The sequence below is a fragment of the Eptesicus fuscus genome, chromosome 4, assembly GCF_027574615.1.
Source record: "Eptesicus fuscus isolate TK198812 chromosome 4, DD_ASM_mEF_20220401, whole genome shotgun sequence".
Lineage (NCBI taxonomy): Eukaryota > Metazoa > Chordata > Mammalia > Chiroptera > Vespertilionidae > Eptesicus > Eptesicus fuscus.
Genome location: NC_072476.1, coordinates 72,033,566 through 72,060,568, shown reverse-complemented (window position 1 = coordinate 72,060,568; position 27,003 = coordinate 72,033,566). Strand labels below are relative to the sequence as shown.

The 27,003-nt window shown below is 43.2% G+C and overlaps 2 protein-coding genes and 1 non-coding gene across 3 annotated transcripts in view; 1 reads left to right on the top strand and 2 right to left on the bottom strand.

Moving 5' to 3' along the window:
* Window positions 1-27,003, top strand: part of AGGF1 (angiogenic factor with G-patch and FHA domains 1) — a 106,894-nt gene that overhangs the window by 44,545 nt on the left and 35,346 nt on the right. The gene's annotated exons all lie outside the window — the stretch shown is intronic.
* On the bottom strand, window positions 6,473-15,358 carry ZBED3 (zinc finger BED-type containing 3). Its single transcript, XM_054715153.1, has 2 exons — window positions 15,332-15,358; window positions 6,473-7,306 (listed from the first exon to the last, which is right to left on the bottom strand). Exon 2 carries the CDS (start codon window positions 7,290-7,292, stop codon window positions 6,591-6,593), a length of 702 nt encoding a protein of 233 aa, XP_054571128.1. The 5' UTR covers window positions 7,293-7,306; window positions 15,332-15,358; the 3' UTR covers window positions 6,473-6,590.
* On the bottom strand, window positions 11,740-11,877 carry LOC114230223 (small nucleolar RNA SNORA47). The gene has a single exon (XR_003616078.1). It is a non-coding gene; the product is annotated as a small nucleolar RNA SNORA47 (small nucleolar RNA).

Here is a 27,003-nt window from a genome sequence, read left to right as displayed (position 1 = left end):
TAGTCCTGTATTCCTTAATGTCTTCGTGGGGTTGTTGGAAAGTTTAAATGAGATAATGAGGCCTGTGTGGCACTGAGCACAGTGTTCAGTTCATAATAAACCCTCAAATCTGAGAAATTACTGGTGTTATTATGCCATGCTACCATTACCAGGGATGTTGAATCCTGGAGTAGAGATGGTGGTTCTTGAAGCCAGGGAAGTTGAAGTAAGAGGAAGGGCCATCTTCATTCTTCGAGGTGATTATAGGAGAAAGATATGGACAAGAAGACTGAGTCAGGAGCTGGATTTCTTAATGGATATTGAAGAATGAGCAGGAAATTGGTAATGAGAAAGACAGTGAGAATGGGTAGAGGCTATTGTAGGTGAGTCTTATCCTCAAAGAAGGGATGGATTCTGCATGACTTTGGAAAAGGAGCTTTCTGAAGGATGACAGGAAGTTCTAGCAGGCCCATCCTGGCTCTTGCTATTCTGTGGGAACAAGGGAGCTGCAGGGAGGACTCCAAGAAGAACTAGGTTTCAGATACTCTTATATGAAGATCATTCAGCAGATATCCATGAGGTGCTTCATACAGGCCAGGCACAATTCCAGGCACTTGGGATACAGCAATAAACAAACCGGATAAGACTCGCTGCATTCTTGGAGCTTACATTTATTTTTTAGACCGTATTTGGTAGAATGTAAAGGCCAAGTAGTCTCATGAAGGCCTTGGTAGTTCCCCAAAGAATATTAATCCAAAGTAGCTTTTGTTCATCGAAAAGTTTTTCACAAGCCAAACTTCTTAGGGGAAAGTGTCATTTGGTTTATTGTTGTTAAATGTTTTCAGATCTCTCTCCAAACCAGACCTTTTTAGGGTAATCTTATAAACTCTGCCTTTAAAAAAGTTTCAGTCATGTGTTTGAGGGATTTGGATATGTGGACAATAGTAAAACCTTACTAGTACTGATGCTGCAGCCCCTCATTTAATTCTGGGAATAATAACTCTGCCTGCTCAGACATATGGGTTTTGTGGTTCTAAATCTAAACAATAGATCATTAAAATACAAAAACAGTGCAACATGAATCAGGTCACTGGAATTGGAGTTGATGGAGAACATGTAAATCAAAAAGTCTCTAGAGGATGTGGAGCAGACACGCTTGGGGGAGTTAATGTGAATGGAGGCAAACAATGTCTTCTGCCTGCTGAGTAAGAATGACTTTCTAGAAGTTCTTCCAGCAAAAGGCTAGCTTTGTTCTTCTATGTTAAAATGCCATGGTATTTCATTGCCCAGAAAGCAAAAGACAGGGAGAAGTTGGTGGAATATTATTAAATGTATTTTAACACGTGACAGTGTGTTACTTAGCTTCCAATTACTAGTAGACTTCAGAGGCCAGGAAGGTTGCCAGCTCATTCATCTGATCATTACTTATCTTGACCAAAGGCCCAGGAGAATATATACTGAAATAATAAAGCTCTCATTAGCATTTAATGCTTTTCCTTAAAGCCCTCATTTTAGTACTGTGAAATCAGATTTCAGAGATTATCATAATTAAGATTTTCATAAAAAGAAACATTCAATGCTATTTAAATATGTAATGACTCCCAGTGCTATCTGAATTCATTCACATCATAAACCCACTAAAATGGGCTTTAATCTCTACTATGACCATGCTACCTTTACTTAACCTTAATATATAACACTACCAAGGCCAATTTATGAGCCACACAAAAATCATTATTATTGGTTTATTGTAATCACGCTGTACTATCCAGAAAAGTTAATTTAGTTAATCATCTACCACATTCACCAGACTGAGCTCTGAATAACTGTCAGCTCTTTCAAAAAATCAAATTTTTCCTGGGAAGATGAATATTTGCCAATTTAAGGATGTTTTAAAGAGTGTGCCAACAACTGCAAGAACTACTGTAAGAGAAGAGTTCTAGGAGTGTTTTAAGCATGGAAACATTTTTGGAATAACTGTATCTTCCAAGGTGACTACTTTGAAGGGAAGGTACTTGGATGGGCAGGCTTTGATAGATTTACTTGTAAGATTGGTCAGATTACTTTGTAATATTGAGTTTTGACTACATTAGCTCATTTGGCAAATCAGGTATGAAATTTATGTTTTTATAGAAAAATCGTTCTATCCTGAAGAAAATGACTTGGCAAACCTTTGTGACTTGTGTGCATCTGCTCTCAGGAATCATCCCAGGGAACCTGCTCTTTCTGAGGTCTTTTGGATTAGTTTTGAACTCCCATCCATATCCTAGCAGGACATTTGGTTCCATCCAGAATATCCATAGAAACATTTGGTCCCTGCCAAAAGATCCTTGATACTTGGTCCTGTACCAGACATCCATGGAGACATTTGGTTCACACCGACCTATCTTTTACCCCCATGAGCTATATATGACCAGGTAGGCTACTGAAGCAGTAAGGGTTATTGGCATTATAGCCTCTACACAGTGATTGGGCCAATGAAACATGATAGTATTTATTATGTATTAATCCTTTAAATAAACCAAAAGTATAAACAAACAGTATGAGCTGTTTGAACTCAGGGACATTTTCTAAACATGTATGTTTTTGACTGGCCCGAAACAAGGACCATTTGACATGGACCAAATATGCTCATGGACATTTTTTTAAATCCTCACCTGAGGATATTTTTTCCATTGATTTTTAGAGAGTGGAGGAAAGGAGAGAGGGAAACATCTATATGAGAGAGACACATTGATTGGTTGCTTCCCACACGCACCCCTGACCGGGGATGGGGATCAACCCTGGAACCCAGGTATGTGCCCTCGACCGGGAATCGAACTCTTGACCCTCGTGAATTGGACTCTGACTTATAAATCCACATAAAGAAGTTAAATGTTGGTACTTAAGACAAATAACTTATACTATTATTAGAGTAATGAACCATTGCAAAAGAAGAATAAAATACGTTGACATGTTACTAGCAGTTTTATCAAGTTGACAGGACTGTGTGGGATTGTTTTTTCCTGCTGTTCTTCCCAGATTGGGGCATTACATTTATATTACTTGTGTAATGAATAAAATAGTTTTAAGGAAAACATTCCCGATAATGACATGCTAGAGCAGTTGATTGGATTTAAGTCAAATGCCTCAAATATTTATTAAGCAGCTATTTTATGCAAGGCATTGTGGTAGTAGAAGGATGAGTGAACTCCAAGGACTCAGGGTCAGGCAAGATAAAAACCCACATCGCCGCCCTAACTGGTTTGGCTCAGTGGATAGAAAGTCGGCCTGCGGACTGAAAGGCCCCAGGTTTGATTCCGGTCAAGGACATGTACCTTGGTTGTGGGCACATCCCCAGGAGGAGGTGTGCAGGAGGCAGCTGATCAATGTTTCTCTCTTATCAATGTTTCTAATTCTCTATCCCTCTCCCTTCCTCTCTGTAAAAAAACAATAAATATATATTTTTAAAAAAACCTACATTGCCATAAGCTAGATAGTTGGTTCTAAGAGTTGTGAGATAGAAAATGCTATGAGAGTTCAGAGAGGTAAGGCATCATCTCTAAAAGGAAAGCTTCATGCAGGCAGGCAAATTTGAGCTTAGATTTTTCACACTCAGAGGTTAAAGGGACTTTTAAGTGGAGGGAAGGTGAATAGAGGCATAGAGGCACCAAGACCAGGCATGTCAGGAAGAATAAGAGACCAATGTGACTGGAATATATGTAGGTGAGGGGACAACTAAGACTGGCCAGGGCGTGGATTTGGATGTCAGGCCACAGAGTTAAAGCTTGTAGATGATAGGTGATTTGGGGGGCTTTTGAGCAAGAAAAGTGATATCATTGTTGGCTTAGTACAATTTTTCTGGCCGAGTGTCAGGTAGGGGACAGTGGGGGAAGATAAGGGTGGGAAGATGAACCCCAGATGAGTGAAAATACGGCATCTTAAAGAAAACAGGTGTGATGTTTTATAAAAATAGATTCAGTAGATCAGGGCCTAGGATTTAGTGAGACTAGATTTCAAGTCCCACTCTGTCTCCTAGTAGTTGTGTGACTCTGAAGACATTAATTAGCTCCCCTGAGCCTGTCTCTTCTGCAAAGTGGGCATAAGAGCACTTGTGTCATGGGGTTGCTGCAGGGCAGGCAATTATTCTTGTATTTAGCATGGACCTGGTACATGGTCAATGCTTAGTGCATGTTAATGTCATAGATGGTTCTACATGAAATTGGAGTTAGGAAGGAAACAGGTGTCAGCCAGGTGACAATAATAAGGGAGGCAATACAGCAGCTAGGAGCCTGGCATCTGAAGGTAAAGACTAGATTTGTATCTTGGCTCTACTACTAAACAGCTGGGTTCTTGTATAAGCTACTTAACTCCTGTCTATGTCCGTTTCCTTAGCTCCGTGGTCGGCAAACTGCGGCTCTTTGGCCCCTTGAGTGTGGCTCTTCCACAAAATGCCACGGCCTGGGCAAGTCTATTTTGAAGAAGTGGCGTTTGAAGAAGTTTAAGTTTAAAAATTTGGCTCTCAAAAGAAATTTCAATCGTTGTACTGTTGATATTTGGCTCTGCTGACTAATGAGTTTGCCGACCACTGCCTTAGCTGTAAAGCAGACATATTAGTACCACCCCATGGAGCTTCTACGAGAATAAAGTGAGAGAACCCATGTAAAGTGTGTATGTACCTGATACATTTTAAGAGTACAATAAAGGTGAGGGGTGGGGATGCGGAGATGAATAGATTTGCCTTTTCCATCTGCAGTGGCAGTTATGCAAGTACAGATGGAAACAGGCAGAAGGGGATTGGCTATAAAGGACAGGTGGGGGCAGAACACTCAAGGTTGGAAGTATTTGGGAGTCATTGGCACCAAGGTGATCATTGCAGCTTACAGGTAGATAAGCTGAGTGCAGAAATTGGCTTAAGGAAACAAACAAAACCAGATATAGGACATTCTGTAAGACAGATGGTTGGGATTCTTAATAAAAGTTTAAAAAAGAGAAAAAATAAGAGGGATGTTCTAGACTAAAAGATTATGGGTTATAATCAAAATAATATATTAATTTTGATCCCTGTTTTTTTAAAAGATAAGACATTCTTGGGACAATTGGGGGATTTTTGATTAAGGACTTTATATTAGAGGCTATTAGGAAATTGTTTATATTCTTAGGTATAATTGCACTGTAATCATGTAGAACAATGTCTATTCTTAGGAGATACATACTGAAATACTTAGGGATAAAATATCACATATGTATGGGGTGGAGGGAAGAAAAAGTAAATATGACAAAATGTTAACAATTATTCAGTCTAGGTGGAGGGTATTTATGGGTATTCATTGTACTAGTCTTTCAACTTTTTCTGGATGTTTGAAATTTTTCAGTATATAAAAAAATGAGAAAAAATAGAACTAAAAAATTGTTTGGGAACTAGGCTATATCAGGAAAAGCAGTTCTCTGGAGGAAAAGCAAGGTCCACCTACCAAAGGAGAGATTTCAAGAAGGGAGAGATGAAGCAAAATGAAGGTTGAATAAATAAGCACATTCAGCCACTGTGAGATTGTGGTGGCTTCTTAAGAGTCCAGTGTAGCATGGAAAGCTGACCATGGGGAGGAAGTATGGACAGCAAGGACTACTTGACTCTCTTGGATGGTGGTTCAGTGCAAGGGAAACGGCATTTCTGAGGAAGTGTCGGGGGAAAGGGAGGGACTAAGAGGAAAAGAAGAACACTAATGGAGCAAAGAGCCGGTGAAGGTGGAAAAGGAATAGATGTAAACAGAGAGGAGGTTGCCTCAGGTGGGAGGGATGCGTTCTTTGACCCAGAAGCAAGTTCTGTGGAAACAGGTGGGGAAGGAAGTGCCCTTCACAAGCAATGAAGGATGAGGTCATGTTTTGCTAGTAAGGAAGCAGGTGTGAGGCAGAAAGTTGGGGACATTGACTACAGCTGCCACTGGATCTGAACTGGGAAAGAAGGTGGCTGAGGTGAAACAGACGAAGGTGCACACGAGGTGCAAACTGGGGAGGAGAGTAAACAGGGGTTCTTAGGATTGTACTGCTGAGGCATGAGATGATAAGCGTAAAGAGCTGTCGTGGAAACGAAGTGGCCCCCTTTTTCAGAACTTGGTGTTGGGCAAAGGCTGCTCATCAAAGATTTACTCATTAGGAAATGAGTAAAACTTTTTTATTTTTTATTTTGCTTTACCCTGATTTTCATGGATTGTCCTGGCTGGTGTGACAGGCACATGGTGTAGTCCTCTTTGGTGGGTAAGGAAGCTTCTGTCCTTTCAGAGTCGCCAGGTACAAGGCCTCAGATGACTTAGATTCGAGGGGCTGCTGGCGCTCTCATTTCCAAAGGCATTTGGAGGGAAACTGCTCCCAGCACTGACGCCAACTACCAACTAAACGCCAACAGCAAAGCGGGCTGCTGGAGCTTGCTCCCAGGCTCCCTAGGTGGCCGCAGGGTCGAAATGACTTTTGGTTCTGCTCAGGCTTCCGAAGCGCGTTTCAAGCCCCTCCATTGGAGATTCCAATTCCCCCGCTGGCCGCGGGCCTGACTCCGCTCCCAGGTGAGGCTGAAGACGCTGGTCCGCCGACCGCACTTGGGAGTAGCGCAGGCGTGGGGCCGGGGAAGCGGCCCAAACCTACAGGTGGACTTTAGTGATAATGTAGCCGTCCCTCTTCCCCTCGGGCTCCTCTTTGAGCGGAGTCTGCAGCGGGGCCGCGACCAAGGCGCCTTCGCGACGGCTCACTTCCCGCAGCCGCGCCTGCAGCGCCTCCCTCTCGGCCTGCAGCTCCCGCCGCGCCTGGGCCGCGGCGCGCTCCTCCTCCTGCAGGGCCCGGCGCCTCCGCTCCAGGACGCGCTCGCCTTGCTCCACGGCCGCCTCGCGCCGCGCCAGCTCGCGCTCTCGCAGGCTTCCCCGCACGGCCAGCGCGCCCATCTGCTCCAGCAGGCGCGCCCAGTCGCCCTCCGCAGCCGCGGCGGGGCTGGGGCCGGGGCCGGGGCCGGGGCCGGGGCCGGGGGGCGGGGAGTGGCGAGCGGCGCTCTCCTCCAGCTCCCGCCGGTGCGCGCTCTTCAGGTGCCTCCACAGCGCCGGGGTGCCCGCGCGGAAGCCCGGGCTTCGGCTCACCTGCTCCCCGCACAGCCGGCAGGTGGCCCAGTAGCCCGACGGCTGTCCCGGGCGCGCCGGGGCCAGGTGGAAGTACCCCCAGGCCTCGGAATATGGCGCCCCCAGGCGGCCGGGAGGCGCCGGCGCCAGGCCGGGGAGAGCGTCACCGTGCGCCACCGCCGCATCCTCCTGCCCACAGGTCTCTTCCATGGTCACCGCCAGCTCTTCGCTCTTCATCCTCTCTAAAGCGTCTGCATACCGAGAGGAAAAGAGGTAAGAACAACAAAATTTTATATTCACAGATGTGCACACACTCAGACAACATTTATGATTATAGACAGCCTGTGAAGAAACCATGTCTTCCTGTTATTACAGATAAAAATCCTATGGTTAGTTTGGGATAGATACCTGGGATTCTTTTTCAGTATTATTAATTGTTCATTCCTAGGGGGCAGGATGTTAAAAATGCCCAGTCCTCTTATTAACTAAGAATTCTCTTAGAAATCAAATGGGTCCCCAGCTAACAAGTACTTATACTAAAAATGGGAAGCCAAGCTCCTTAAATGAAAAAACTAGCAATGTACGGGCTGTATGTATGTGTATATGTATGTATGTGTATATGTGTATATATTATTTTTTCTATTAAAGATGACATACAATATTATACTAGTTTTAGGTGTTCAACATAGTGATTAGACATTTATATAGCTTTGGAAGTGAGCACCCTGATAAGTCTAGTACCCACCTGACAACATACATAATTATTACAATATTATTGGTACCTGCGATTGACTTTATAATAGGCAATTTGCACATCTTAAACCTTCCCTTTTTTCATCCCCCCCAACCCCACTCCCATCTGCTAGTCATCAAAATGTTCTCTGTATCTATGAGTCTGTTTCTGTTTCATTTGTTCATTTATTTTGTTCTTTAGATTCCACATATAAGTGAAATCATATGGTATTTGCCTTTCTCTGTCATTTCACTTGACATAATACCCCCCAGGTCCATCCATGTTGTCACAAATGGCAAAATTTCACTCTTTTTCCTGGCTGAGTAATATTCTACTATACATATGTACCACCTCTTCATTATCCATTTGTCCATGGACAGACACTTAGGTTACTTCCATATCTTTGCTATTGTCAATAATGCTGCAGTGAACATAGGGATGCATATTATTAATAATATTAAAATTAGTGTTTCAGATTTCTTTGGATAAATACCCATAAGTGGACTTGCTGGGTAATATGGTAGTTTTATTTGAGGAGCTTTCCGTATGTTTTTTCATAGTGGCTGTACCAATTTGCAGTCCCACAAGGGTTCCTTCTGCTCTACATCCTTGACAATACTTGTTTGTTTATGATGTTACCCATTGTGACGAGTGTGAGGCTATATCTCATTGTGGTTTTAATTTGCATTTATCTGATGGTTAGTGATGTTGAGCATCTTTTCATGTGAATTGGTCATCTGTATGTCCTCTTTGGAGAAATGTCTGTTGAGGTCCTCTGCCCTCAACAGTATGTATGATCTCATTATTTTTTTAATTGGATTGTTGATTTTTCTGTGTGTGTTATGTGTTACTTTGTATAGGTTCCTTATACATTTTGGGTATTATCCCCTTACTGGATGTATCATTGGTGACTATCTTATCCCATTCAGTAGGGTATCTTTTTGTTTTGTTGATGATTTTCATCACTGTGCAGCTTTTTAATTTGATGTAGTCCCATTTGTTTATTTTTCTTTTGTTTCCCTTGCACAAAAAAAGACATATAAAAAATATTACTAGGGCAATATCAAAGTTTACTGCCTATGTTTTCTTCTAAGAGTTTTATGGTTTCAGGTCTTACATTTAAGTTTTTAATCCATTTAAAAATTTTTTTAATTGATTTCAGAGAGGAAGGGAGAGGGAGAGATAGAAACATCAATGATGAGAATCATTGATCGGCTGCCTCCTGGGGATCGAGCCTGCAACTCGGGCATGTGCTCTTGACCAGAATCGAACCCGGGACCTTTCAGTCCACAGATCGACGCTCTAGCCGAGGCAAGCCTGCTAGGGCAGTCTTTAACCCATTTTTATTTTATTCCTGTATATGGTGTTGGGAAAACTGGACAGATCCATGCATCACATGAATCGTAATGTAAATATCTGTGTTTTCCGATGGTCTTAGGCGACCCTGCTAGTGGTTCTCAACCTGTGGATCACGACCCACAGGTTGAGAACCGCTGCTGTAGAGCCTAAGACCATCAGAAAACACAGATATTTACATTACAATTCATTAACAGTAGCAAAATTACAGTTATAAAGTAGCAATGAAAATAATTTTATGGTTGGGGGTCACCACAACATGAGGAACTGTATTAACCTTTTGCACTCGGATGTCGAGTGTGACGGTTATTGAATGTATCAATAATTTGAAATATAAAAAAATCCAAATAAATAAGTTTGTATAAAAAGAAACTCCAGTTTTTTATTCTACTGCCACGCTTTGTAAAATCTTGGGTATTTAAAAAATTAAATCCCGAGTAGAATAAAGGAATCGAGAAAAAAGCAAGTGAGTGCAAAGGGTTAAAGGTTCGCGGCATTAGAAAGGTTGAGAACCACCGCTCTTAACAGATGCTTGAGTCATAAAACAAAATTAATTTTTTATGTTGTTCATTCCAACTAAATGGTCTCCTCTGAATAGTTGCAAGATACATAGCTTGGTCAATACTTTTAATTAAGGAAGAAAAATAAAGAAAAATGATAGCTTCTTGCTTTGTCTAACAAAATATCTGTTAAAGGGATCCAAACACAACACAGTAACTATCATTGCAAAGTCTTTTTTCTATTAGGAAAACAGTTTACCACTGCAATAACCCATCACAGAAGGGAGGACAGAAAAGGTGAAGTTTATTCTTTAGGAAATAACCTCACACAGGACCAAATGTGTGATTCTAGACTGACTTGCTTTGAAAGTTTAAAGATAATAAGAGAACACACAACCGACTCTTGGAACTCATCTGAGAACTTATTTCAGGGGGAAAATTAAGGCCACGGTGGGAGAAGGATGCACAGTGAGATCGCTACTGCCAGCTCATACTGTCAGGTTTGAACCAGCAGCAGTGAGGTGATAGTGTCAGAATCTCTCTCATTAAATGCAACCAGGAATGACTGAAGACAAAGATGAGAACAGGAAAAATAAGTTGCTATATTAATATAATTTACTTTCAAATTTTAATTCAATTGCTAATAGTCTATCTACAGATGAATTACCACTTTCTAAAACCTCATTATTCCTTTTCCCATCAAGCAAGTCCACTTAGGATCAGGCATGACGTTTAATATATCTCTCACATTTTGAAAAAAGATAATGAATTTACAAGAATTAGCAAAAAATAAAAAATAGATAAGTATCAGGCCTCTTCTAACAAAAGAAATAGCCAGTTACATATTTCCTGATATATTAGAAATTGATTTGAATATGGTTACTCATGATGACCAATTAGTATAAAAGCTTTTTAGAAATTAAAGGCTAGATTTCTCCCAAGATATTTATTAAATTACTAAAATCCCCAAAGTGGAAGTTGGGGGATGAGGAGGGGAGTCACAGACCACCTTCAGGATAATTTTTTTTATGGTTAGTAAACATTACGGTTAGTGAAAAGAACTAGATTTTAGTCTTAGAAATGTTTTTTGTTATCCATCTTTACCTTAAATTTTTCTACACTTCTTTTTCCTTTTTTTACAATTCTGTTTCCTCCCACATTTGAATCTTATCTTTCCACAGCTCCTTTATAAAAATTACTGGACATACACAAAAGTGGACTTAATGGTATAATGGACCCCTATTTTATTTTACATGTGAAAAGAGATTTCAAGTTTTTCTATAATATCAAGACTATCACTTTGTATTCTGATATGCTTTCTTGAGCTGGGGGTTGAAAATTGCACATAACCTGCAGACTCTCTTACTTGTGCCAAAGTCTGAGAGTCATCATTCCTGATGTACACCTGACAGTGCCAGAGGTGACCAATCACTGTCGTGCTTCACCTCCCTGCCCCATGTCTCTGGGTTTCTTCAAAATCCGGGGTGCCTAGAGGAGTGCCCCCGACATGAATGCCATCTGTTACAGGAGTTAAGGTGGAGCCCTGGCTGGTGACTCAGTTGGTTGGAACGTAGTCTTGTACACCAAAAGGTTCTGGATTCAATTCCCAGTCAGGGCACATACCTAGGTTGTGGGTTTGATCCCTGGTCAGGGCACATATGGGAGGCAACTGATTGATGTTTCTCTCTCACTCTTCCTCTCTCTAAAACCAATAAACATATCCTCTGAGGATTTTTAAAATTTTTATTTTTATTTTTTGTTAAGAGTTAAGGTGGAGCCCTCGCCGGTTTGGCTCAGTGGACAGATCGTTGGCCTGCGGACCGAAGGGTCCCTGGTTCGATTCCTGGTCAGGGCACATGCCCCGGTTGCGGGCTCAATCCCTAGTGGGGGGCGTGCAGGAGGCAGCTGATCAATGATTCTCTCTCATCATTGATGTTTCTATCTCTCTCTCCCTCTCACTTCCTCTCTGAAGTCAATACAAATATATTTTTTAAAAAGAATTAAGGTGAAAACAAGGGTAAAAAGCACTGTTTTTGATGTCTTAATCCTTTAGACTTAGTGGAATGCCTCACCTGAGCCAGGACAAGCAGCACCACAAATATTGGCCAGCTCAGTGCTGCCCCTCTACAGGTGACAGAGGGACATCTTCTACCTTGGTAGGCCTTTGCTCTTGGAGGTCTTAACCAGTGGAAGGCAGCATGGTACAGAGCTGCCCCACCTTCTCAGTCCTCCGCACACAGCTACATTTTGGCTCAATACAATCTCCTGTTCACACTCTGTAGTTAAAGAGTGACCAGCAACCTGTGGCTGAAGGGCATAACAGCCTGCCTAGCTCTGCTAAACAACTCTGAGCTCATTTCAGCCACCCCTGTAAGTGCAGTGGGAGAGCAGCCTCCCAGTCAACCAGCTTCTTCAGCCACACTCTAATACACACAGAACTCATACAAACTTAAAAGCAAGAGACAAACGACCCAATAAAAAATGGGCAAGAAAGATGAGGAGGCAAAGGACCTAGGGCAAAATCAAATGGCCAGGACACTTGTGAAAAGATGCATGACATCACTTACATCCAGGGAAGTGCTATGAAAGTAACAATATCACGGCAACAAGAATGAAGAGGTCTGTCAGCTGAAGCTGGGAGGGAGGCAGAGGAAAGGGGATGCTCCTGCATTCCTAGTGGAGATGTGAAGGCTTTTAGGAAAGCAATCTGGTAATTTCTACTAATTAAAAACAGATGTCATCAGGATTCCACCAGTGGGAATCTGTTCTGTAGAACTACAAGTACTGATATGTAAAGCTGTGTGTATTAGGATGTTTTTTAGTACAGTATTACTTAGTACAGCAAAAAGCTGGAAACCAAAAAGCTGGAATACCTATCCGTAGGAGAATGGCCAGGTATTAAAGATTATATGGTCGCTTCAGCGAGTATTATACATTCATTAAAAAGGATGGATTGGAGCTCTGCCAGATGACCTAGAGGGATTTCCGGAGGAATTGTTCAGTTTCTTTGAAGAAAAGAAAGTTACAGAAAAGTATGTATGATCTCATTATTATTAAAGAAAAGTAAGGAAGGAGACACATTATGGGTTGAGGAGGTGACATTTGATGTGAAAGGAGAGAGAAGGGGAAGAGGTAAACACAAAAGGAAAAGAAAAAAGTACTAAGCATTCATATGATCATATGTATACATTTAGGTAGTGTATGTATATGGCAAGACCTATACATAAATAAAAAAATTATAAAACATTCCTCATGCATGTGAGCTTAGGCAGGGTTAGGCAGCCTTAATTATTGAGGCTGGAGGGAACAGTCCTATGGGGCACAGTGCCATCTGGCCCTGGAGGGTTGCTCCATTTGGGGTGGTTTGTTGGGCCCTGCTCAAGCAGGAGGAGATTCTATATCCACAGGAGATGGAGGATGCCATGGGGGAGCAGCCCACCTCACTCACCTAGCTCCCTGGCACAGGGCAGGCACTCAGGGGAGGCAATGAATCTGACTCTAGATTTCTTAGACCCCGCTCATTCAAGTGTCCCTATCCCCATCTGTAAAGGGATGTGGTAAGATTATCTGCCTCTTAAACCTGTGGCTGAAATCAGATAACACAAATGACTCATTGTTGGACTCTCTAGTGCTATATAAATACAAGGCATGAAGAAAAGAATCCACCAATATTTACTGCTCAAACCTGCCCATATTAAGTTCTCAGTGGCTAAAAGGCAGTATTATGTTTCTTTTTGACATTCTATTATTCAATACTAGAGGCCCAGTGCACGAAATTTGTGCATGGTGGTGGGGGGGGGGTGTGTCCTTCAGCCCAGCCTGCACCCTAACCAATCTGGGACCCCTTGAGGAATGTCTGACCGCCTGATTAGGCCTGATCCCATCGGGCCTAAACAGGCAGTCGGACATCCCTCTCACAATCCAGGACAGCTGGCTCCCAACTGCCCTCCCCTGCAGGCCTGGTTTCCACCAATAGCCCTCCCTTGCTGGCCTGGTCACCCCCAACTGCCCTCCCCGGCAGGCCTGCCATCCCTCAACTGCCCTCCCCTGCAGGCCTGGTCCCCACAACTGCTCTCCCCTGCAGACCTGGTCCCCCCAACTGCCCTCCCCTGCAGGCCTTATCCCCCCACAACTGCCTTCCCTTGCTGGCCTGGTCTCCCCCAACTGCCTTCCCCTGCAGGCTTGGTCCCACCCAACTGCCCTCCCCTGCTGGCCTGGTCTCCCCCAACTGCCCACCTCTGCTGGCCCGGTCAACCCTAACTGCCCTCCCAGCTGGCCTGATTGCCCACAACTGCCCTCCCCTGCAGGCCTGGTTCCCCCCAGCTGCCCTCCCCTGCAGGCCTGGTCCCTCCCAACTGCCCTCCCCTGCTGGACGGTCACCCCTAACTGCCCTCCCTGCTGGCCTGATTGCCCACAACTGCCCTCCCCTGCAGGCCTGGTCCTCCCAACTGCCCTCCCCTGCAGGCCTGGTCCCCCCAACTGCCCTCCCCTGCAGGCCTTATCCCCCCACAACTGCCTTCCCTTGCTGGCCTGGTCTCCCCCAGCTGCCCTCCCCTGCAGGCCTGGTCCCTCCCAACTGCCCTCCCCTGCTGGACGGTCACCCCTAACTGCCCTCCCCTGCTGGCCTGATTGCCCACAACTGCCCTCCCCTGCAAGCCTGGTCCCCCCAACTGCCCTCCACTGCAGACCACTAATAAAAGAGTAATTAGATAGGATAGTAAATAGGTAGTTTAAGTTGGAAAAATTGTCATGAGGATTTTTTAAATACAAAAAGCAAATAAAAAAGAATCACAAATCCACCGCCCCCTCCCCAGCCAAATTTAGTTTCACTTCCTCAATTGACCTTCCGTGAAATCAGTTATTCATCCCTCAGGTAGAAGATGGTGGGGAGGTCTGGTTAGCTGGAGCCCTGTGATAGGCATTTCTTCCTTACCAAGTACCCAACAAAAACGCACATCTATGAACCAGATCGTTAACAAGAAAATGATAAATAAGAAGTCCCTGAAATTGTCCTTAAACAGTTTTTAAACTAAAGGTACCAAGGCATGTGATTGTTTTGCTTACAGCCATTTCCTCTTTCATTCAAATGCCCATTGTGCACCTGCTCAGGGTCAGGTGCTTGCTTGCCGCCCAGGATGCCAAGAGGATAACCACATAGTCCTGCCTTCTGGAAGCTCGCCATTCGGTGGTGGGAGATGCTTCCAGCAACAGTTCTGATATCTGTGGTAAAGGTTCACACAGGAGGATGAGTTCCATCACACGGTGTCCACACAAGGGAAGGAATGGGCCTTGTGGGCCCGAACACAAATGTTCATGCAGACACTGCTGGCTGGGCACCCCTTCCCGTCCCCACGAAATTCACAAAAATACATGACCACTAGTGCTGACTCAGAAAGTTCCAATTCTTTAGTCATGTAACTAGGCTTTCCAACCTCATATTTTAAAATAAAATTACTTGAAATTAAAACAAAAGCACTCCTAGCATGAAATGAACAGTGGACAATTTTTAGTCCGATTTCAGGGGGGGAAAAAGTAAATTTTCGTTATGCCATGGAAGGGGAGAAAGTAGTATTGTTGGTACCACGACTCTGAACTCTCCTGTGAGTGAGTTTCATTAAGTATCCATTATCTGAAAGGAATGATAGGAGGTGTAAGCCTGTGGAAGATAATAAATTTACATTAATTACCTCTGCATTTGAAGTTCTCTGAAGGAAGTTCTATTCTTCTAATAACCTATCAGATAAAAAACCAGATTCCTCAGTATGATCTCCTTGAATACTAATATAGAGAATAAGGGAAAAGATAAAAACCTGGATGAATAATTTGTGTAAATATGATCATACTTATACAGTGTATAACATTGAGAATCATCCTATAAACCACCCATAAAAGTTACTTTTATTATTTTATACTTAACTAGAGGCCCGACGCACGAAATTCGTGCAAGGGCCTTGGCCCCCACACTGCGGTGGCCGCCTCTGCCTCTGCCCCCGCCCTCGGTGGCTTTGTTCAGAAGGAAGGACGACTGGTCTAATTAGAATATTATGCTTTTATTATTATAGATGCTTGTACAAATACAACATATGAGGCAGGCTAAAGGACAAAGAATCAGGCAATGTTCTCAAAAGGCAGTAACAAATGGACTGCAGCTCTGTGTTCTTCCACAAGTCAAACTAGCCTCTTTGGTTGGATTAATCCACCACACTTATAACAATTATGTGTAGCTTGAATCTGGATCTTAGCTAAGAAATTCATGCTAATGTGAAATCTACACAGACTTGTCTAAAAACATTTTCATTTACTTCATCCACCAGTAACTTAAAGCAGAACATAATAATTAAAACAAATAATTAGCCTTGACAAGGGAAGTATCAAGGAAACCACAATTCATCCATCTGTTACCTGTCTATCTCCGTTGAATATTAGTTTGCAGCCTAATCTATTGTATTCATCTATTTATAAAGAGATCCAGACCATTAGAAAAATTAGTGTGGAATCACCAGTTTGAAGACTTAAATGAAGTTAAAAAGCAAGTAAAAATGCCTCCAAACTGTAAAGTGTCAATGTCTGGGTCAGGGAGTAAAGGGTAGTGTGAAAATATTTAGAAAAAGATTAAACATGGACTGTGAAAAATTTACTAAGTTGGCTGGAGGGTCGTCCTGTACAATAAACGTTCGATCCCTGTTTGGGTGTGTGTGGGAGGCAACCCATCGATGTTTCTCTCTCCCCTTCCTCTTGCTCTAAAAATCAATTTAAAAACTTACCCTCAGATAAGGATTAAAAAAATTACTGGACCCACAGCTATTTATCTGGTGAATCAGAGATGTTCTCTCAATTTCATAAACCAAACTCTTAGATAGCTCTACCATTAGCTAAAAGGCTCAGAAATATTCTTTCTCTATTAATGCATTTTAAAAAATGAAAACTATAAAGTGTTCTGTCCTAAAGTGGACCTTTATTTCAGTCCTACATTACTTAATATATATGTTCCTAAAAAGAAGGGTGTTGATCCATTTTATTATGTATAATTTAATATGAATTAGAAGGATTTTAAGCTGCACTTTGAAGGCCTTTGTAACACCAAGATTTTTAAATTGAGAATTAACTGGTTTGGGCTCTTGGCCGTTTTGCATATTGTTGAATACTTTTTATTGTGGGTTGCCTCAAGCTATTTTTGGACAAGACGGGTGTGTACAAATAACACATTAATAAAAAAGTGCAGAAAATAATTACCTTAATTATGTCAATTTATTAAGCTATTTGTACAAAAGTTCTTTAAACACCCAGTCTTTGTAGCCTGGGCTAATTAGAAATTCAGAAGGTAGCAGATACTTAATTTTTTTTCTTTCATGGAAAAATAAGTTTGCTTGGTAAGCTTCAGGCATTTGGTTAGTGTAAGTAGTTACAGCAAGTTTGTCCTGTATACTCCCAAAGGATCAGAAAATTCTTTTGTCTGAGCACCATGAAGCTGGGGGGGAGGGGTCTGAGCATCTGGCTTGCGTAGGGTTTCTCCTCCCCACAGAGGGAAACATTCAGGAAATCTCAATTAGAGAGAGATTTGCACATTGTTAAAAGTCTGACCGCTGTAAGGCAATTTTAATAAAGGGGGAGCAGAGGATTTTCAGTACTCCCTAATAACTTTTTTGAGGGCATACTGTGGTGAGGGAGAAAAAAGAGGTCCTGAAAGAAACTACACGGTGCCTTTATGCAGAATCTGGGGCCGCGTGCATTTTGCACAATGAGGACAGCCGGACCACAGCGAAGCAAGGGCACGGCCGCCCCATGCACGCAGGCCTGAGATGGGGGATACCCCGGGCATCTGCGGTTCCGCTCACCTGTGGGCCAAGGCCGGCTCACCTGGGTCCCAGGCCGCGGGTCCCCTGCCTACGCAGCCCCCCTCCTCCTTCCCTCTCCAGCCCTCCTTCCCACCCCCCACCCCCGGGCCTGCACGAGCCCCAGCCTGGCCCAGTGCTCCCACACCCGCCTCGAGACCCACACTCACGCCGGCGTCCCCAGAGCGTGGCGGGTTGCGGGCTGGGAGTGCGGGATCGAGGTCCCGCCAGGATCCTCGCAGACACGTTGTCCTGCACGGAAACCTCCGCTGGGCCCCTTAAAGGCACAGCGCTTAGTTTCCGTCTGGGGGTGAATGGGGCAGTGGTAACGTGGAACTGTAGTTGAAAGCACGGGGGAGTCACTCCTAAACTATCCAGATCCACGAGTGAAAGACAACTGTTTGCCAATTTCAGAAATGAAACAGCAGTTTAGTGATTTTTAAAAAAATGTAATTTTTGTTCCATACCTTTCCATTAACCTTCCAAGACCTGGATTCCTATCTTAGGTCTCTGAATGCAGCTTTTATCCTTCCAGGTTCTAGGTGTGTGATGGCACCAGTAGTTAGAAGGATCTCCTAATCCAAGGTCTGGACAGATAAAGGTAGGCAGGGTGCATTGGTGTATCAGTCAGCTTTCGATACCTCATATTTAGTGATTTACAACGAAGATTCATTTTTCAAGCAAATTGCCTCTGCTGCTGGCAGCTTTGGCTGGACTCCACCAGTTTCCTTTATTCCAGGCTGAAGGATCAACTCTTTTGGGACGGGCTCACTGTGCTGGCACCAACTGTGAGGTGAGGGAAGGAGTCCTGATTTGTAGTATGCGCTGTTTTCATGATGTAAATACTCCCACTATGGCCGATTTCAAGCAACTGACAGTTAAACAGGTGTCTTGTCAAGTTTCTGGAAATGTAACAATCAGCTCTCACACATCCCTGTCACTCCACTCTTAAAACAGCTCACATTCTGCTCACCTTCTCTTGGCCAAACCAAATCACATGACAAAGCCTGCTGTCAATGGGGCCTACAGGTATACTCCTCTCACAAGAAGGAAAGCCTTGTAAATCATATGACAGTGGGTAGAGATTGTATAATCCTCTTAAAAGGAGGACAGGGAATACTGGTTACAATAATATAATTCACTTTATGTGCTTTGGCTCAGGGAATTTTTTTTTTTTTAACCTCATCCTTTCTAGAAAGTAGAGTTTCAAAGTCCATTAAAGGAGTTTTGCCTTACCAATCCAAGAATGGTTTCAGAAGAAGAAACTGGTTGGGTGTCTTCAAAGGGATAATTTTGTAATGTGAAGGTTAACTATTAAGTTAATATTTTTATCCAAGAGCACATTTATGACTGTGGACATCTGATTGAAAGAAAAGCAACTAGTGTAAATGAAGCAGGTTAAAGTCATCTCATAAGCAAATGTTTAAAGTTTATTGTATCTGGTAATCCCCTTAACTAGAGACTTTTTACTTTGAGTGCCTTAAAGATCCATTGGCTTTAACCTGACAATGTAATGAGATACATGATGTTTTCATTAGTTCATAGAACAGTTTTTAGAGAGTGCTGGTTATGGGCAAAGCACTATCCTAACCTAAATAAGAATCTGGAGATTCAGGAAACCATTCCTGCCCTGAAGCAGATTACACTTCAGTAAGAGAGTCAGACAAACGTAACTCCAAGAAGAAAGTGAAAATGGGGTAAGAGGAACACAAAACTGAGAACAGCTACTCTTCTTGAAAGTGGCAACATTTAACCGAGACCTAAAAAGGGGTAGGATTTGGATTAATGGAATGATGTTTATTTCCCTAACAGGGTGTGTTTGGGATTTATCCAGAGTAAAGGAGCCTGTCTCTTCTGTGTTTGATTCAGTGCTTTCTTATAACCCAAAATATCTTTGTTGTTGTTTTAAATTAAATTTTAAATCAAATTATAAGATACATCTCAAATATCTACTAGTAATAACAATTTTCTTTGCCCCACATTCTTTGTTCTATTTGCAGCAAGAAAAATGCTATTCAGTTCTTGTTTTGATAGTGGCAGTTCCCCTAACTTTCATCATGCATTTAACTATAAATAAATAACATTTAATTTTCGTAAGAAGACCTCATTTCTATCCCCTGCCCTGGAAGTTGGCAAAGCATGAGGACACGCATTTTATTGGTAGTGCAGAATATTTACTCTCCAGATTCTTGCCAGAGATTATAGCCTTGAAATGTGCTAATTCTTACCAAAAGCCCAGTTATAGAAAACTATTTATAGAAATTACCTCAAAACCATGAAATTACAGAGCTGTGTACTTGGACCACACTCAGTAAATCCTATATGTGCTTTTGGTCTGTAGTTTTCTTCTGATGGTTTTGTTTGGTTTTGGTGTCAGAGTACTACTGACTTCATAAAATGAGTTGAGAAGTATTTCTTCCTCTTTTGTTTTTAGGAAGAGTTTGTGAAGAATTGGTATTATTAATTCTTCCTTAAATGTTTGGTAGAATTTAAAAGTGAAGCTACCTAGAACTAGGCTTTTCTTTATGAGTAGTTTTTTTTAAAAAATTACTAATTCAGTATCTTTATTTGTCATAGTTCTGTTCAAATTGCCTATTCCTTCTTGAGTCAGTTTTGCTATCTTTCTAGAAATTTGTCCATTTCATTCAAGTTATTACCCCAAAACTTAACTACAGTCATCCCCCAGTATCCATGGAGAATTTGTTTCAAAGTCCCTTATATAAAACTAGAGGCCCAGTGCACAAAATTTGTGCACGGGAGGTTGTGTCCCTCAGCCCAGCCTGCACCCTCTCCAGTCTGGGACCCCTCTCACAATCCAGGACTGCTGGCTCCCAACTGCTCACCTACCTGCCTTCCTGATTGCCCCTAACCACTTCTGTCTGCCAGCCTGATCACCCCCTAACCACTCCATTGCCAACCTGATTGATGCCTAACTGCTCCCCTGCCAGCCTGATTGCCCCTAAATGCCCTCCCCTGCAGGCCTGGTCACTCCTAACTGCCCTCCCCTGCAGGCCTGGTCCCCCCCAACTGCTCTCTCCTGCAGGCCTGGGTCTCCCCCCTCCCCCCAACTGCCCTTCCCTGCAGGCCCAGTTGCCCCCAACTTCCCTCCTCTGCCGGCCTGGTCACCCCTAACTGCCCTCCCCTACAGGCTTGATCACCCCCAACTGCCCTCCCTTATAGGCCTGGTCCCTCCCAACTGCCTTCCCCTGCTGGCCTGACCTCCCACAACTGCCCTTCCTTGCAGACCTGGTCCCTCCCAACTGCCCTCCCCTGCTGGCCATCTTGTGGTGGCGATCTTGTGTCCACATGGGGGCAGCCATCTTGTGTGTTGGAGTGACAGTCAATTTGCATATTACTCTTTTATTAGATAAGATAGAGGCCTGATGCACGGGTGGGGGCTGGCTGGTTTGCCCTGAAGGGTGTCCTAGATCAGGGTGGGGTTCCCTTGGGGTATGGGGTGGCCTGGGTGAGGGGCCTGTGGTAGTTTGCAGGCCGGCCACACACCCCCGGCGACCCAAGCAGAGGCCCTTGTATCTGGGATTTATTTATCTTCTTTAATTGAAACTTTGTAGCCTTGAGTGGAGTCCAGGGCCGGCCAGGGTGTGCGGAAAGCTTTGCTTCCTCCATTGCCAGGGAAACCCAAGCCTCCTGCTCACTCTGTGGCCGCAGCCATCTTGGTTGGGTTAATTTGCATACTCGCTCCTGATTGGCTGGTGGGTGTGACTTGTGGGTGTAGCAGAGGTATGGTCAATTTGCATATTACTATTTTATAAGATAGGCTAGTGTAGAGCAATACATGCATTTGTTCCTCTGCATCCACAGTTGGTTGAATCTGCAGATGCAAAACCTGAGGATATGGATGGCCGGCTGTATGTTTATTGGAAAAAACCCATGTATAAGCGGACCCACATAGTTCAAACCTGTGTTGTTCAAGGGTCAAGTGTGTATTTTTATAGGATCAGCCGAAGCTGCTGAATAAACCAATATTTCCACTTTCATCTGTTCTTTATCTTAATCCATCAAAGTTGAGAATCTTAATCCTATTGTTGTAAAGACAAGGCTAGCTTCTAAGAAACAATATATATGTTATCCCACTACATCACTCCACTTACCACTAGAAATGGCATCCTTGTTGCCATCTAAGTGACACAGGTCCAGAATGCCATCCTGAGGTTTGGAGGTGCAGAGATTCTAAGATTCTACTTTCTAGGGCCACTCTGGGACCTGTTTTCTTAGCTTGGGTTCCCTGAAATTTAGTGATTAAGACAAGAGCCAGAAGCAGGTAATTTGAGAGGTGATCAGGGGAAGCAGGATTGGGAGAACAGGGAGAATAATGAAAGAAATGCACATCAAAATAAAGAGGTTTTTAAAAAACTACAAATAATTGTATGTCTTTTAAATACTGTCTTTATTTAATACTTGTAATTATGATTATAACAGAAGTTATTCCCACATGGTGATCTGTTTTTAATCCTCACCTTTTTCAGGCTTTTCCAGACCCAACTTCCTCATTTTTCAACTTTATCATTTTCTGTTATATAATGTTTAGAAAAATGTTAACATAGACTTTATGTTCATTTCATTGGTTGACTTTTGGCTTGGAGACTTTATGAAATTTTAAAAACTTATCTTTGAAACTTGACATTTTCACTGTAATTATATATAAATGCAAGTCTCTTTTTGCTGGAAACATAGCTTGGCTTGGAGTTTATCCTGGAGGTAATTTAAACAAGAGAGTTACATAGTGAGATTTATATTTTAAATATACCACTTTAGGGATGTATGGAGGATGAGTTTGAAAAAACAGAAAACCAAAACAAAAAGCAGACTAGCTATAGATAGACTGTTGCATACTGTGGGCCAGAACTGAGATGTTTTAAAGATTCAACCTGCTTAGTTTGTAGCCGAAAGTAATAAACGAGAGAATGGAGGGATGATGGATTGGTTTGTCGTTCTGTGTCTCTCTGGCGTCTTTACTGGCCGTGGCGTGTCTGAGGAGATGAGCTCCTGCTCAAAGGGCACGTCTCCGTGGTGCTCAGCTCTGGAGAGGAGTGCTCTCGGGGTGACCTTTCCCGGGTCCCTGCAATGAGAGGGGAGCACTGGGAGCAGGAAGAAATGGCCCCCTTCCTCGGGGACTTCTCACAGAGGCTCAGACATTTCTCAGAACTATTGGGAAGAAATAGTGTAAGAATTTATCTGAGAATTCCAACGCCTTTTCAGAATCCAGGTGTGCCGTAGGCTGTTCCATGCCGATGGTTGTGGGGCTTGCAGGTTATCCAGGCAGGATAACTTGCTGCCATTTCACATTTTTCTTCTCCTAGGGTTGTCAAGTGCCTCGCAAAGGTCCATGGCGCACTTCCTGGTGGCTTCCCTTAGCCCCACACTTGCAATTTCTGTTAACATACACACAGGGCAAAGGATGTTCAGTTTCAAACCTGCATGCTGTGGGACACCAAGGATGTTTGTGTCTAAAAGCAGAGACTCCTTTTTTTTTTAAACTACCATATCCTGAAAGGAAGAAAGAGAAAAGGTAATGAAAAAGAACAGAAAAGACAAGGCCCTAGGCGTGAGAGCGCTGCAGGCCTTCCTGATCTTACCCACAGATGAGGCTTATGCTTGGAAAGCAGACCAGCAGGAGGAGACGTGGGAAGGGACGCGGGCAGGAGGCAACCCGCACCGACAGCTTTGACTGCACAGACAGCTTTGACGGGTGCTGCTCCACGGGCCACTTGCTCAAAGTGCTGGAGGGGTGCTGCTGGTGGTGGTGGGGGGGGAAGTATTCCATACTGCTTGTTTAAAGGGCCAGTATGACCAGAATAACTGGTTAGAGTGAGCATCTGGAGGCTTATCTCACTCACCACAACTTCAGGAGTCTGTGACCCCAGCTGTGGTCAGGGTTGATGTGACCTGACCCTGGTGGTCAGACATTCCACGCACGCTTCAGAGGTTTTTACTAACTCCCTTTGCCAAAGGGAAAAGACACACTTGTCCAAAAGAGCTGGTTTGGTCATTTTCTGAGATAATCATAAAGAATAACAACAACAGCAACAGGAAAACCTTTGATTTTCTTTTCTATCTTTTGTAATAGGAGAAAAGGAAACCATGGTATGTGTGACTTGGGGATACAAGCAGTAGTCTGACCCACAGGTCTCGGGTTTATCATCCCGTCCTCAGAAACCAGGTCGGAATGCTGTGGCCCCCTGGCTTTGGCTGGGTCTACTTGTGATGATCCAGTCTGACTGGATTTGTGAATTACTGTTAATCCAGAATCTTCCTCTCTGCCCAACCAAACCTCATTCTCAGTGCTCTTATGAAGACTTCTTGGACTATACCAGCTTACAAGGATCTCTCTCATCTAAATTTCTCCTGTCCTCGAAGTCGGTATCATGCACATATGTATTGTTTCTGGGAAGCTAGCCTTGTCTTTACACCTCAACTATGATGATCTGAGTGGCAGGAATCAGATCTCATATTTTATATATTCTCCCCCATAAAGCCCAGCAGAGTGCTGAGCAAATAGTAGGTCACTATTGAAAGCATATATTCTGCTTTGAATGAGGTACCCAGTGTATTCAAATTCATAAAGATAGAAAGTAGAAGGGTGGCTGCTGGGGCAGAATTTGGGGGAAGGGAATGGGGAGTTGGTATTTAATGGGGACAGAGTTTCAGTCTGGGAAGATGGATGGTGAAGACAGTTACACAACAATGTGAATGTACTTAATGCCATTCAAGTGTACACTTTAAAGGGGTTAAAATGGTAAGTTTTGTGTATATTTTACCACAATAGAAAAAAATATTTTTAAAAAGGCACATACTGTAGAAATCTCAGGCTCTTTCTTAATTGTAGGCCCAGCTGGTGCCCATGTGTAGGATCAGTATTTGTGTGTGAATGATACTTCCAGTTTGATGGGCTGGCACCATTTTTTTTAAACACTGGAACATTTGCATCAGGCTTTTAGTCTAGATTATTATTATTATTATTTTTTTAGTTCACACCTAACCAGGAAGGATTAGGTAGGAATCCAGATCTAGGCTAGGCAGTGACCTGACCCTGGTGGTCAGACATTCCATACTCACTTCTCGGAGGAATGGGAACAGCTAGTGATGGCGTGAAAGTGGGCAAGTTACATTAGATCTCAAAAAAAATTGGGCCTCCAATTTTGATTTTGTTTCTCCTCTGTAAAATGGGGATAATTATATATAATACCTTCCTCTATACTATGGAGTCTATAGGATTGTTGTAAGGATTAACTGAGATAAATTACGTGAAATACCTTGTAGAGTACCTGAGACAGAATAGCAGCTGGAACGTATGGCTAATTGTTAATAAATGGTAGCTGAGAGTTCTTTGATTTTGTGACTTTACTTTGGATTTGAGAAGAATGAAAGTAGACCACAGGTCCTGGGAGACAACTAGTGCCTTGTCTGGGACTTGTGATCTCACGTGTTACCAAATCCCCAGAGGGCATGAGGTTGGTGGCTGCTCCCGACTGGGAGAGTTAATGACTTAGGGCTCTTTCTCTCAGACTCACTATCCCACTCAGCCAAAACACACGTTCCAAGCTGTGTTCTCTTTCTTTAGTTTAAATTCAAAAAATCCTGGGAAAGGACTTGAAGAGACCCAGGTGGCTGGCTTTCTCACCTGTGTGGTCAGGATGCCAGGTTTGGCTGCTCTCACTTGATCTTGATGTTGGAGTGGTGGAGGGCAGTTTTCAAAATCAAGAGATTGCTGCTTCTGGAGGGGAAAAAAAAAAAGAGTGTTGGGCAAATGAAAATGAGGTGTTCACCCAGCACTGAAGTTCATGCTCTGAACAAGCCAAAGAAAAATCAATACAGATGAAGTATTATAGAATTGTCTACCTGATACCTACGTAATTTTATTAACCAATGTCACCCCAATAAAGTCAATATAAGTTAAAAAAAAGAAAGAAACATCAGCCATGAGCCCCACCCTCAAGGATCTTGTTCTTTAGTGACTAATGACCTCTGGGAGGGTGAGTTTGTTTTCAAAGAACAGTTGCCTTATGTTTCTTCTTTTCAAAGGGAGTTGAGCACATTGATCTTAAGGTTTTTTTTCAAGCTGGCATCAAACATTATGTGACCTTGGTTTAATGTGGGGCGAACTTATCAGGTTGTAAAAATGAAAATGCTTAATGAAAAGTACTTGAAATAAGCTCAAGGCCACATTAACATTTAATGCGAACTTCCAAACATAAGCTATTTTTACATTCCTGTTTACTAGTATAATATACTGTAGTTATTTTTCCCCATGACTCAATACGGTGGGATATTTTCCCCCTTTGTTCAAATAGTTCTCAATTTGAATGTGACACAGAGTTCCCATCTTCCCCATAAATTACATATTTATAGCTCATGGGAATAACCGGAATGCTGCGTGTCTCTTAAAAGTACTTCTGTGTTTGAATTATAGAGAAAATGACTTAATAGGATCCTGAACTTTGGGTGCTCTTGATGTAGCTGGAACAGAGAGAACAGGACTCTGCGTCCTGGGCCTGGGTCCTCTCTGCTCTGAGCACCCTCCTCTGAGCCTGCCCCCAACTGTGTGCACTTCCGGCCTGGTGAGGAGGGGGAGGACGGCCTGAGCATGGGGAGCAGCTAGTTCACCAGCAGAGGCAGTGTTGCAGTTGAGAATATAGGCTTTGACCTCCGGTGCCCAGGTGCAGCTCTGCCATACACTAGAGTAAGCTTGGGATGGTTTCTGTTTCTCTGCTTCTTTTGCTTTTTTCCTCTCTAAACTGGCATAGTAGGGGTTATGTTTAGGGTTATGATTAGAATTGAATGAGGTAACACTCCAGAAGGCATGGAGTGAGTCACAGTGAGTGATGGTTATTGTCCTGGAGTTATAAAGCAGGAAGGACTAGGGTCTTCTCTTCTGAGCACCCTTCTTCCCTTCTCCTTTCCTTCTTTGGGAGCCTGGTGGCCACCCCGTAAGACCAGCTGAGCTTCCTGCTTAGGAGGAAGTACCCTTCATTCCCCAGAAAGCGTAGTGGGATCCCAGGGTGGGGCGAGCACAGAGCTGACGTCACGCCTGCCTCTGGTCCAAGCCTCATTTGGGGGTTCAGGTGGGGCCAGTCCTCTCCGGCAGTAAGAAACCACATGAGGGCCTGGGAGCCCAGTACGGATCTTCCTTGAAGGTCCTGAGTAAAGTAATGCTGCCTTTACAACCCTGTACCCTAGGTGACAATGGGCAGCTGGTTGAGTGTTTAAAAAATAAAATTTACAGCACAATTTATAGATAACAAAATGCTCCAATTTTAAAGGTACTGTTTGATGGATTTTGAAAAATGTATGCAGCCATGTAAGCCCCACCTCAGGCCAGGTACAGAATATTTCCACAACCCCCCAAAGTTTCCTTATATCCTGTTCAGTTAATATCCCCTTCTTCCCTCCCCTCGGAAGCCACTGATTAGCCTTCTGCTAATGATAGAACAGTTTTCATTTTCTAGAATTTCATATAGTAAAATGGAATGTGTTGGGCTTCTTTTATTTATCATAATGTTTTGAGA

Coding starts and splice junctions, on each gene's coding strand:
- ZBED3 (XM_054715153.1), bottom strand. CDS start 7,292: ATGAAGAGCGAAGAGCTGGCGGTGACCATGGAAGAGACCTGTGGGCAG.